This window comes from Ascidiella aspersa, chromosome 6 (genome assembly GCF_963924565.1).
Source record: "Ascidiella aspersa chromosome 6, kaAscAspe10.2, whole genome shotgun sequence".
NCBI lineage: Eukaryota > Metazoa > Chordata > Ascidiacea > Phlebobranchia > Ascidiidae > Ascidiella > Ascidiella aspersa.
This window is the reverse complement of record NC_139452.1, coordinates 23,113,471-23,126,533: the sequence shown is the minus strand read 5'-3', so window position 1 is coordinate 23,126,533 and position 13,063 is coordinate 23,113,471. Positions and strand designations below refer to the sequence as shown.

At 53.8% G+C, this 13,063-nt stretch overlaps 1 protein-coding gene across 1 annotated transcript; it reads left to right on the top strand.

Annotated features, from left to right (window-relative positions):
• The first annotated feature begins 1,085 nt into the window (after nucleotides 1-1,085).
• LOC146140853 (KICSTOR complex protein SZT2-like) lies at nucleotides 1,086-12,638 on the top strand. The gene has a single exon (XM_083392723.1). It carries the CDS (start codon nucleotides 1,086-1,088, stop codon nucleotides 11,811-11,813), a length of 10,728 nt encoding a protein of 3,575 aa, XP_083248849.1. The 3' UTR covers nucleotides 11,814-12,638.
• The last annotated feature ends 425 nt before the right edge of the window (nucleotides 12,639-13,063 follow it).

Below are 13,063 nucleotides of genomic sequence, written 5' to 3'. Positions count from 1 at the left end.
TTAATTAACAAAGACGAAGAATTTAAATTGATTTTATTCACCCAGATAGTTTCGATAATTTAAACCACTCCAGTCGATTCAATGCCGCTTCCACCCAGGCCCTACCCTTATTGTTTGAGCTACGTGTTTCACCGCAAAATGCAAAAAAAACATCACCTGTATAAGATTTTTATTTACCGAACGGGTAGCGCCACGTAGCGCAACGCTTAGGCATAAGTAAAAATGTTATGCCATTCGAAAAACTATTTTCGCATTTTTGGCCTTCTGACGGAAACAACGCTAGTAGTCGTTTACCACACAGTTCGAATTAAACTGGTAACTATTTAATTTAACCTGGGCAACGCAAATCGGGCTGTTTTTTTTTTGTTTAAACGTATAGTTCGAATAAAACTAATTTAGGCACTTATAGTTCGTACATAGCTCTAAAAAAACTAATTTGTGCACTTTTTCTTAGTACGTAGCTCGACTAAAATTAATCTGAGCACTGTTTTATTTGCACGTAGTTTAAATCCAACTAATTTGGACACTTTTTTGTCGTACGTGACACGAATTTGGCCACCCAAATGAAATGCACTTAGCGGGAACGCTGCACACTAGACAAGAAAAACTTTTTAGATTTTCCAGAAACTTGTAGAAAGGCCGTTTTCAGAAAATCCATTTTCCTATTTTTATAATCCAATGAGAATGTGTATAATATTGGATTATATTGACTGATTGTCACCCATTGACTGTTGTCACGTATGTCAAAAATAAAAAAATTGTCAAAAAATTTATTTTAAAAAAGGAAAAGAGGAAAAGTAAAAAAAATAAAGTTAATTTTTTCACAATCAAAACAGTTTTTTGCCTCCTATAAAGGCTGAATCGACGAGCGATACTCGCGAGGTGTTCGACTTAAAAAATGGGAAACTAGAAAAGTAAAAAAAATGGAAAACTTTTTTTCACATTTAACTGCTTAAAACTGTTTTTTGCCTATTCACAGTTGTCACGTATCTTTTGTCAAAATAAAAAAGTGAAAGCTATTTTTGAAAAGTGAAACCGGAAATTTTGTTTTACATTTAACCGCTTCAAATTCTTTTCTGTCTAGAATGAAGGCCGACTCGACGCGCGACGCTTGCGAGGTGTTCCTCTTGCTCAACAAGAAGTTCCGAATTTCGCGCAACATCCGCCTCACCTGGTACCTCAAGCACCTCAACACTCCACTACTGCCTTCGTCGGCGGCGGGCGACTGCGACCGAGAAGAGGCGGAAAAAACTGGCCTCGAAGTGCTCTCGGTTATTGGTCGCGATGGCGAAACGGCGCCAAGCGATCAAGGCTATTTGCTGACTCCGCGCACCTCCGTGTCTTTTTTGTCGAGCGGTTATCGCTTTGTGTTCGCTCTCGACTTATCGGCGTCGGTTTTGCGAGTTGATACCTACCAGGAGTGCGTCATGCTCGAAGCGATACTTCTCAACCTGGAAGAGTGCCTTTTCTCGCTTCTGCACACCCTCAAAGTGCCCAGATCAGAGCGCGATGTCGCGCCCAATATATACTTGACCGTTTTCGCGCAATGGAAGCACGCAGGCCGCGCCGACACGCAGCATTTAGAGCAGGGCTTTTACCAGAAGGTGATCGTGCAGGGCTGCCGTCTTAACCAGGCAGTGTTGCCTTGCGTGCTGCAAACAGTCAAAGCCGAGCTGTACAACACAAGGTACATGGGCTCTGGCAACCAGCAAACATCGCCCGGCAACCTACAGCGACACGACGACCTTCTTACAGCCATCGTGAAAACGTCGCTCTTGGCGCTCAAGCTGCTACCGCCTAACACTAGCTCGGGCATTGTTATCTTTACCGACGGCGTGATCGGCGAACCGGAGCCGACCGGTTTGGACAAGATCCTGAACCTGTGCCAGAACGCGACCGCTTCCTGTTCGTTCGTGCACGTCAACCCTTCCGACTTTCCGCTGTGCAACTTCGGCTGCGTTTCGCACACCGAGCTCATGCGTTTCGTGGCGCTCTCAACCAAGGGAAGCTACATCGACACCTTCCGCATCCCGACCGGCGTAAAGCCTGACATGAACTACTACCACCGCGCGCTGCTCTTCTGGTCCTTCCAAGTCTCAAAGCGCGAACAACTTGAGGCCCGTGCGCCTACATTTTTCGCCAGGCAAGGCGGCGGCTCCGACTTTGAGCTGCGCAACCTTACCGGAACTCCGGCGCAGTCCCCGACGCTCATCACTCGCAAACAGGGTGAGAAAAACCTGCGCGTTTCCCTCGCCACCGTTGTAAGCTCGCGCCTTCGTGAGGGCTACGAGATCGTCAGCGTTTCGTTTCCCAAGAGCCTCATACAGGTTGTGCTGGTTCTGCGATGGTGGAAGAACCACACCAGTGTGCAGTACACTGTAGCCTCGGGCTGGCCGCTGGTCAAAAACCTTTGCAAGGTCGAAGTGCACGTAATCGGCACTTACGAGTTTCTGCGCGACATCAGCCGCGGTAAGCCGCTTGAACGGTGGACGCGCTCACGCAAACTGGTGGTCCACCGCTTCCTGCTATTTCTACAGGACCTTCAGCACTCAGACCACATGCTGCAATACCTTGCCTCCTTCAGCAGCGACCCGGACCGTTACGCTGTATCGGAAATGCTTGCGCAAACTCAGAGCGTCTTCTACCACACGCCAGGCTCGACCCAGTTCGCCCTGGCCGCGCCCGCCGACTTCCTACCGCCCACTTTCTCGTCCTACTGGAAGCCTGTACTCTCGCTCGACATCTCGATATGGCAACGCTGGTTGCACATTCACCACGTTCAGGTCATTCTCAAGCACGACACGCCGCTGCCCAAGGACCTTTACTCGCACTCGTCGGACGGCGTCGTTCACTGTAAGTTCGTCTTCGCCCAGCTGCTGGCCATGCTGCGCAAGTGGTGTAAGTTCGTGCTCTTGGAAGGCCACACCTACGTGCAGTTCGTCTACGACGACGGCAGCAACGTGCCCAGATACTTCTTCCTTGTTCGCCTTATCAACAAGTCGCCGCTGATCGTCCTCAAGCTGGCTTTCCTCATCGGCGTGCCCGGCAGCACGCGAAAACAGCACATTGACGAGCTGAAAAACCAGGTGGCCTCGCTGGGCACGGGCACGGCACCTACCAGCCTCAAGCGTGTGCGTCATTCCAGTTCTCGCGCTTCGCCCGTAGTGCGCCCGCATCAGCTATCCGACAAGCACCCGAACGTGGTGCTGCTGACAAAGCCGCTCGATAGGATCTTGGTCCGCCGCGGTCAAATCCCGCGCGACTACCTCCTCCGCTCTCAGCACACAGAACCTCGCGCTTACTTCCACCGCGGCCCGAACGCGACCCAGCACAACGCTCCAAGCCGCGAGCTGCGCTGGTACCTTAAGCACAGGCGCTACGTCTGGTCGTTGTCCAACGTGTCCGGCGCCACCCCACAGCTTTCCCTGGACACCGCCTACAGTCTCCCCAGTCTGCTTATGAAGCTGCGTATGGCCGAGGGCTACCACGTGGCGCATTCCGCACAAGGAATCGTCAACCTCGCGCGCGAGTTTCCAATGGAGTCGAACTTCGACGAAGACACCTGTGCCGGAGAAACTCCCTCCTGCCTTGTTCAGTGCGTCCTCTTTCCGCCGAAGATTAAGACCTCCGACGCGTCGCAGAGCGCCAATGAGTCAGAAGAGGAAGACGAGGACTCGATGGACACCACGGCCGCTGCGGCGGCGTCCACTGTGCCAGACAACAGCAAAGAGAACCTCCTCGCTATGGAGATCTGGTGCGAGCCACAGGACGGCCTCATCTTGCAATCGCGCTTTTCGCCGCACGCCAGCGCCGGCAGTTCTTCGTCCGGATTTCGTCAGCTGATGGGCGAACCGGTGGCCGTTCCTTACTACGACGGGCTGAGCTGCGATCAGCTGGCCGCCTCAATCGCGGGCTACGATACCAACTGTATTAGCAACGTGATCACCCTGGAGCACTTGCAGCTCATGTGCCAGTCGCTGAGCGGTATCAACACTTTGCCGCAGGAGATCGACTGCTACCCGGCCTCGGCAGCCCAGGACATATCGATGAGCAACGACACGCTGATTTCAGACGACGTGGGCAGCGAAAAAGGCTCGTTCGAGCGGCTGCAGTCCTGCCAGCAGCACGGATCCCTAAAGAGCTTCGCCGTCAACGAGGACACTACCTTTTTCCCGTGCATGTTCAACCTGGTCGATCTGCTTGAGCAGAGCCAACGCGTCACTCTGCAGTTCAACACACTGCTACAGGACCAGGCGGAAACGAGCGGCCCCAACAAATGGCTTTTCTCCAACTTCCAAGTCTCGTTGGAGCGCTTTTGCAACTCCGAAGTCTGTCTTTCTGAGGCCGACCAATCCTCGCTTAACGCGTACTTCTGCAAGGACGGGGTCCTGTCTAAGCATAGCGAATCAGACGGCGCTGACGAAGCGCCAGAACCCGGCAAGTGGAGCTGCTTTCTGAAGCAGGGCGACAACGGCCAGGTGTTCGTTGTGCTTTTCCCGTCCACCTTCGAAGACCTGCTGCTCCTTTTCCACCCTAAAAGCAAAGCCGGTCTAGCGGGCGATGAAAGTGCTGGCGAAATAGGTGAAACAACGCCCGACCCCGTTCTCCCGTTCTCGTCCCTGCTGAGAGACACGAACGAAAACCAGCACAAGTACCGCATCGCGCGTCGCATCTCCATCAAACGAATGACCTCGTCGGGCGAGGGCTCGCCGCGGCTTCACGGCTCGGCCGGCAGTGCTCGCACCCTTCCGGTCTACGTGTACAACTGCTCAATGCAGATGCTGGTTAGCTCGGCACTGCAGAGCGTACGCAGTAACGGGCGCCTCAAATGGCCGGATAGCGTCCAGGACCACCGTTTCACCCGCTGCGAGTCGGTTGGTGACCTAAAGGACCACAACCACCATCACGTTTTCAGGAGCACCCCGTCACGCGAAACCAGCGAGGGCTTTAAACCTCACTCGCCGGTCAACGTGGAATGTGCCGACGACGTTTTCCCGCTCGTCTCCCAGGAGAACTTTCGCCTGAGCGGCTTTTGCTCGCTGATCGTGGACGCTTTCAAGCGTTCGTTTGTCGCCGGAGTGTTCGCTGCGCTGCAGAAGAAGGATCAAGCGGTGAGCGGCGACGACCTGCAAATCGCCACCGACGTGATCTGCCACGAGTTCATCGAAGAAATCGACATCACCAACTTCATGCTGCTCAACTCGCCGCAAGTTGTCGAGTTCAAGGCGCAACACCTGGCGCCCAGCTCGCTTAGCGTTCTCCCGCACGCCGCTGACTCGGAAGCGGAGGTGGACATTGAGGACATTTGTAACGAGATGAAGAGCGATTTCGCCATGCCGAAACCTTCCGCCACCTCGGCGACTTTACCGCTTACAATCGACTCACTGACTAACGAGAAGACACCAACAAGCACTTCGCCTGAGAAGTGTTCCGCTTTTGTGAGGGCAAACCAAGCCGTGTTACCCGAAGAAGGGCGGCAAGCTGATGACGTGAGTCTCACTGGTGTGAGCCTGAACCCAACCGGTCGGCGCAGCGCATTCACAACGGTGCGTCAGCGCGCTAGTGAGTGCGAACGCGACAGCAGCAGTTCTGAGGAAGAGCAGTTCGAATCCCGCAAGCGGAAGGCGCAGGGCCGTCAGCGCGAGCGCACACTCACGCAGACGCTGCCCGTCAAGCAGGTGGTCTACTTTAACAAGATCAACGCGGGCGCGAAAAGCGGTTGGCACAACCTTCCCAGGTTCCCTCTTTCAACGCTTTCTACATTCCACTCGCGCCATTTGTCCGGCTCCAACGAACAGCTGGAAAAGTTTTTCCACTCTGTGCTACACAAGCACTGTTGCGCCATCCCAACTGCCCAGGACCTCTACTACTGCGTGGACGCGCCGAGCAAGGACAGCAGGCGCTCGCGGCGAACTTTCAGCGGACAAGCGGACAGCGATAACGACGACGTGCAGTTCGCCAGCAAGCCTGTGAGCGCCGCCGATTTAGGCGCGAAACCGATTTTCACTTTCGAAAAGGACACACCAACGCGCGAAGACGATACGCCGTCCGCTTCATCCGATTTCGGTGCTGAAGAACCGCCGCTCTTTCTCTGTATGACGTGCACTGTGCGCGACAAAAGCACCGGCAACCACGGCACAGTGTCAGTGCGCAGCCTTCCCACCAACCTGGCCGCTGTGCTCGACTCGTTCGAGAAGCCATGTGATGAGGTGGACCTTTCACAGATCAAGATCACCCTTGATCTAATCTGGCTCTACCTACCTGTCGTTCAATCCGATCAAGATTGTCCGTCGTGTACGGATCCTGAACAAGAAGTTGACTCATCTGACTTGCCGCTTGATTGCTTGCCGTGCATTGAAGGCGTAAAGGCCAGCATCCTTTGGCTGCTGCAGGACGAAATTGTGTCGTCGCTGCGATCTTGTGAGGCGATTACTACAAGCGCTTTGGACCAGGTTGCCGAGCATATCGTGGCCAAACGTTCCAGCAACTGCCTGATGCAAGCCGTCCCCTTGCAGTTCATTTTCGGCGCCGAGAGCAGCCGCGACTTGTTCGCCAACGAATTCGAGAGCATTCGCTTCAAAAAGTATAAGCTTAAAAAGGAAGAGGGCTACTACTACCTCAGCCTGGAGCGCGATTCGACTGGTTTTCTGCCGATCACCTTCGGCAACATCGACGAGCCGGATTCACTAGTGTGCGACCCCTGCTTTACATGTATCATAACCAAGACCGGCACTCTTATGATGGCCGACGAAAAGCAGACTTCAACGCCGCTCCCGGACGAAGACAAGCGAGCCGAACGAAGCTCCTCTCGCGGTAAGCAGGGCTTAAAGTACAGCAGGCGAAGCTGCGTGTCGCTCTACCAGCGAGAGCACGACAACCCGTGCGAGAGAAACCTGCACAAGGCCTCGTCGTCGGTCGAACTTTCCAGCGCCGGCCACAACGCCAAGCGCTCTTCATCGGTCTCCAACATCCACCTGGACACAACAGGCTCCAAGCTGTACAAAGTGACTGCGAGCAGCAAGTCTACGCCTCTACAACCGCTGCGCCATATTTCGTCGCCGGCGCCCTTTACCCACCAGCCCCTCCACGCCTCGCTCAGCTGCGGTAAGGAGTCGTACGCGCAGCTGAACCTGCTTAAAGATAGCTCTATGTCGATGCCGGTGACGCCGGTCAATTACTCGCACGCCGACATTCACTTCAGCTTTCCCGCCGGCGCTGCATCCGACCATAGTAAGCTCAGCGCCGAGCACTCGTTCGGGAGCCGGCAGCCGTTCGGCCGCGATCTGGGGCTGAGTCCCATGTCCGACAACTCGCCACGACATTTCAGTCAGAGCAGCCTCATCGCTTCCGGCTACGAGGGCGAGGTGAGCGACACCGAAGACGACGACTACTACCTTCAGTCGCTGCAAGAGGCCAACAGCCAGATGCCCAACTTCTGGCTGATCGTCAAGCTGGAAAGCGACTGCGCCAAGATCTTCTTTCACCGGCGCGGAAGCGGACGCGTGATCAAGTCCTTTCAGCTGGAGCAGACGCACATTTTTCGCGCGATCGTCGAGAACGTCCACTGCGCGTGTCGCGCCGTCAATCAGACCCTTCTGCTGCGCAAACTCCACGAAAGCCACCTCTGCCACACGCTCCTCGTCGAAGAAGAAGTGGAGGATGTATGGGGAAGAAGCGACGACTACTCCTCTTCCGTTTACCGCACCACCGACGCTCACGACGACTTGGGGTCGGGAGAGGACGTGCTGCATCAGCAGGTCGACTATCTAGCGGCTGCCATGAACCTCCCACCCGGACACTTTGAGTGTGATCAGGTCCGCGAGGACACAATCATCCTCCACCCGCGGATCAGCGCCAATTTGAGCGGCCTTGGAGTGACATCCACAACTCCGTCGGCCATGTCCACGGTCCGCTCCTTCCTTAAAAACTTCGCAGTCATCAACCAGAAGAACATGTTCGTCTTCCGCATGGAGGACGGTGCCATTTACTACTGCCGGATGCGGCTCGAAGTCCACGCCAGGAGCGAGACGAGCAGCCGTCGCAGCTCCGTGATGTCTACCAGCGCCAACCTGGACCTTGTTCCTTCGCACGTTCGCGAATCGCGGGAGAGCCTCTACTCGGTTAACAACGAGAACGACCCGCGGCTGGTCATCGCCTGGTTCGGCGTCCACAGCTGCTCTCGCCACGAAGACGAGCTTCTCAAAGTGCGCGAGAGCGTAGAGCGGAAACTTAACGACGCGGTGCTGGAATGCATCACCGTCATGCTGTCCAGGAACCAGATGTTCAAGTTAACACCAGCTGACGTGGCTTTAATTCAGCCGCGGACAATAAGCACCAGTGGGGGTTTTCCGGTGCCACGCGAACGCGACGACGTGGTATCTTTCCGCGCATCCAGCGCGTTGCTCAACAAGTCCAGCCTCCCAGCCTTCCTCTTCTACCTGCATCAGAACATCCAGCAGTTTGTGATCGTGCCGCGCTATACAGAGCCTAACAATCCGAACGGCTTTTTTCTCTCGTCGACCGCGGCCAAGGGAAATTGCGACGCCGTTTCGCCAGGAAGAAAGGTCACAGCTGTTGGCGGCGCCCCGAGCTGCATCTACCTGCACAGCAGCGCTTTCGAGAAGGGTCGTCAGGGACACGGCATCGCCTGTATACATCTTGACGCTGTCTGCCAGGAGGACGCCGCTCCGTGCGACTTCGAACGCTTAAATTTCGAAGACGCGGTAGCCCTAACCGAAGTTATCCTTTGCGAGAAAGCCAGCGAATCGCCCGATGATACAGCGGAAGCAGCATGTTCCAAAGTTTGTTTTCGCATATGGAAGAGGGGCTCTCTGAAGCTGGAAGGCCTAAACCCGCGCTTTAAGTCCGCAATTCGTCATACTTTTTGCGACATGCTGGTGGAGCAGGCCGTCAAGCGTTCTCTGTTCGAGAGTACGGTGGTTTCGCCAGCGAAAACCGAGACTATGCGAAAGCTATTCGACGCCCCGCAGTCGGATAACGCTCCTTTGCAGCAACCCACACTTCTGAGCACCATTCAGTCAAAGCTGAGCGGCGTGGCGACCAGGACAAGTGCTTCACCCACCACCAATATTCCCACCACTCAGCAAAGCGCAGTCAAACAGCACAATACCACCGAAAAACTGAGCGAAACCTACTCGCACTTTCTTCCTAAGTGGCTTGCGCACATGAGCGAGCTGAAATGCCCATCAATCACGTCTTCAACATTTCACATGAAGAACGAGTCGAGCCTGCGACTCTGCACCGAGAACCTGGTCCGACTGCTTCCTTCGCATCTCGCCGACTCCAAGGTATTTCTCTTCACCAGACCGGAGCCCAGTGCCGGGTGGAAGCTACACACGGCGCAGAGCCGCAAACAGACCGGCGTGCCTATGCCCACCCTGGCCGTCTCCAAGAACTTCTACCTGTGGAAGCGAAGCATCGGGCGCTCGACGGATCTGCAGCGGCCAAACGTGGCAATCAACAAGTACCAGCCTCACGACGAAGCGAACAAACCTGAAGTGAGCCCCTGTCCACAGCACGCCCTCATATCGTCCACTTCCTACATATCGCGCCAGCATTTCGCCCTGGCCGTTTCGGGCGAAAACGGCGAGCTGTCAGTCTTCTTGTACAATGTCTCCAGCGACCGGGTCAGCGCAGTACAGAGGCAACTGTCGCAATGCGTGGCTTTCCACAACGCCCGTCACAACATGCTGCAAGGCGTCACCTTCCAGAAGCTCGGCCTCTTCCAGCACTTCACCACACAGCAGCGCAAGTCAGAGCGCAACAACGACACCGGCGCGTTTAAGATCGAAACGCTGGCCAAGCACGCCAGTTTCCCGCCAGAGCGCCAAAAATCGGCCAGCCCGTTCGTGGACAAGTACTTCGACGACATGTACTGCGACGCCAAAGCCGTGCCGCTGATCGACCGCGGTAAGGCTACAGGCCGCGACCCTGCCTACCTGTACGGCCAACAGCTGCTCGGAATTGCTAAGATCAAGTACAGGCTCATGGAGGAAGGCATGCATCTTAGTAATCTGTTCGAGAAGTATCGCGACAGTCCCTCCAACGTGTGCGTTGTGAGCTCCACCACAATGGCCGTGCTCCTCGCGCACGCTCGCCACTTCCACACGCAAATCGCCCCCGTGCTTTTCAGTCGCGCAGCTCGCCGCCGCTTCGCCAACGTTTACTCGCGCGAAAAAGTCAAAGTCCGCGCGGACTCGGGACCACCCAAACAGCAGCTGGCGCGGAGAAGCTCGTTCCTGGAAAGCTACCGACGGAAATCGGGCGATTCCATCGGCAAACTGGCCACGCTCGATTCAAGCGAAGACGAGCAAAACAAGGAACAGCCGGAATTCGACCAAGAGCAGCTTTCAGACCGCTACTTTGACATTTACGCCCAGCACTGGAAGGGTTTCTCTACGCTGCAAGTCGACTCCCTTAAGTCTGGTTCGGGCAAAGACTCCGCCTCTCCCCGCTACCTCTTCCGCGTAATGTCGGGCGGTGTCATCCTCATCTCGGTCACGTTTCGGTCGGACGAGGTCGTCGTCAAGATGTACATCACCAGCAGCTTGTCGGTGTCGCAGGAACCGCGCGGCTGGAACCGGCCCAAGTCGGCCATCAACTTCCTGAACGCGTGCGACAAGTACAAGAGCGCGATGGAGGTGATCGGCTTCACCCTTAACCTGCAACTGCGCGAACTGCAGAACTGCATCGCCGGCAAAACGGCGTCAGTCGGCGCCCAATGTCCTCTCGTCGAGATACTGCGCTCACTGGCCGACTGCTACCAACCTCTGCTGAGCGATCTAGCCCATCATCTGTTGCGTGGAAGCGTCGCGGTGCCTTGCGTGGACGTAACTAGCCAGCAGCTGTACGCGCATATCGTCGAGCACGCGCAAAACTTCGGCATGCGTCGCTTCGGCCCAGTTAATCAGCAGCCGGTGCTACTCTGCGCGGCCAACCCGCTAAATGAGCGGCACGTCGACGGCTGCGGCGCCGAAACGCACTCAAACAGAAACATAAGCGTTGTGGTGACCAGCGGCGCGGGCAGCGGTCCCGGTGTCCTAATGCTGGACTACTTTATACTGGTAACGATCCGCCCTGCCATGCAGAACGCCGCCGAACCGAAGCGATCGCCGGCCGACAAAGGCTCGTCCAAGCTGGCACGCCGCTACTCGGCCGTTGCTCACAGCACCATCGCCAAAACCGTGGCCAAGCTGCACGGCGTGCTGGAGATAGGCGCCGGCCCGTTTGGAAGCGGTCCAGAGCATGTACACGACGCGTCGTGCTTCGTGTTTTGCGAGGGCAAGCGCACCGAGGACTTTCTTCGCGAAGCTGGGGCGCGAGCGGAGACTGAGTGCCACCGCAGGCAGCTCTGGCGACGCCTCGTGCTTAGCTGTAACGGTGAGAAGTCAAGCAGCGGAGGCGCGCTGTCTATGGACGAATTTGCCCGCCTTCGCCAGCTGATGTGCGCCGAGCGAGCCGACGAAGCCGATCCGCGCATGTTCAAGCTGCTGCGACGCGGTAACGCAGCACGGCGAGTGCGCGACCTGCAGAGACGCCTGCTTAAGCGCTTCCCAAAGACGGCAACCGCTTTTGCGTCGCCCGACGGCAGCGCGCACGTCGTTTGCGTGATTGGTAAAACGGCCGAATGCCTTGTATCGGTGTCCGCCGACTGTGACAGCAACCTTGTGAGTATCGAGAGCGCGGCTCAAGGTCCCTGCCCGCCACCGCAAGATGTCGCAGTGGAGCTGGAAAGGCTGCTTCGTCTTGTGCTGAACGAGATGTGCCTGGATTTCTGGTCGCACTGGTGGTAGCGCGAATGTTTTATCTGCTTGTTCCGAGCGCAAACAGCACCGTAACAGCAGTCGGCGGGTGTTTTTGTCTTATTCACATAAAAAAAATATTCCTCACAGTGAGACAATTTACACAGGTTAATACGAACACATCTATCTACTTTTTTTTGATTAAAAAGTGGCGATAACACATTTTCATCATCGTGTTGATGGCGATCGCAAATGCAGCTTGCTTGCTCATTTCTTTCGGCTACTATAGTTATCAAACTAAATATATATCGATATGTTTTGGTTGTCGTAAATCTTTTGGTAGTATGACCTGCTCGAACTAAAAATGCACGTGACTGAAATGCATGTACGCAAGGCTTTCAGTTCTAATTTTACCTCAGTCTTATAAATCTAAATGCTGGTGCTAACGTGGCAATGCGATTTACCTTTATATAGAATTTGAAACGCCACCAGCGTGCAATAACTTTTCTGGGCGAGTTTTTTTTATTTTATCGGTCATATATGGTGGGATTTGAATTTTATTTCAGTTGACGAATACCAATAAGCGAACTTTAACAAAATATATGTTGTGTATTTTATCGTTATTCACAATGTTTATTTGTCGCATTTAAATCAAGTTTAGTCACAAAACTGTTTTTTCCTCACGGAAAACTTGGGCTCAAAAGAGAAAAAATGCTGTCCAAACTAACATAATATGAAATGTCAGTTGTTACACGATTACGATAGGAAAACAAACATATAAATATAAATACAAAATTTCATCATTAGTTTATTGACTGATGATTAATAAGTATGTTGAAGTTAAATTGTATGTCAATCTGTTCGTTTCACCATCAATCATGCCGATCATAATATCGTTTAAAGTGTTCTTTGTTTTCTTCCATTTGTCTTTGTTCTTAATTCGTGTTTTTCTAATGCAAATGTTGAATGTCACCATACCTTTCCAAAACGTTTGCCTTATTATTAAAGCTTGATGTAGTTACTAGGCAGGATATCATACCAAAAAGAACCACGCTAGTAGTTTTCTTAAACTGTTCGAACCCCTATAAAATTTGGAACACTAATATTTTCTCGTATTTCCTTTATATGTGAAGGTCTTTTATGAACTTGGCAGCAAAGTAAATAGTTTTTAAAATAACTAGGCATTAAGGAAACATAATAAGATAACGCAAAAACCACCATTAACTCTATACAGTATTATTCAAAACTTGTCATAATACCAAAAGGTTTAACACCGAAAAAGTAAACATTGTGATAGCCGT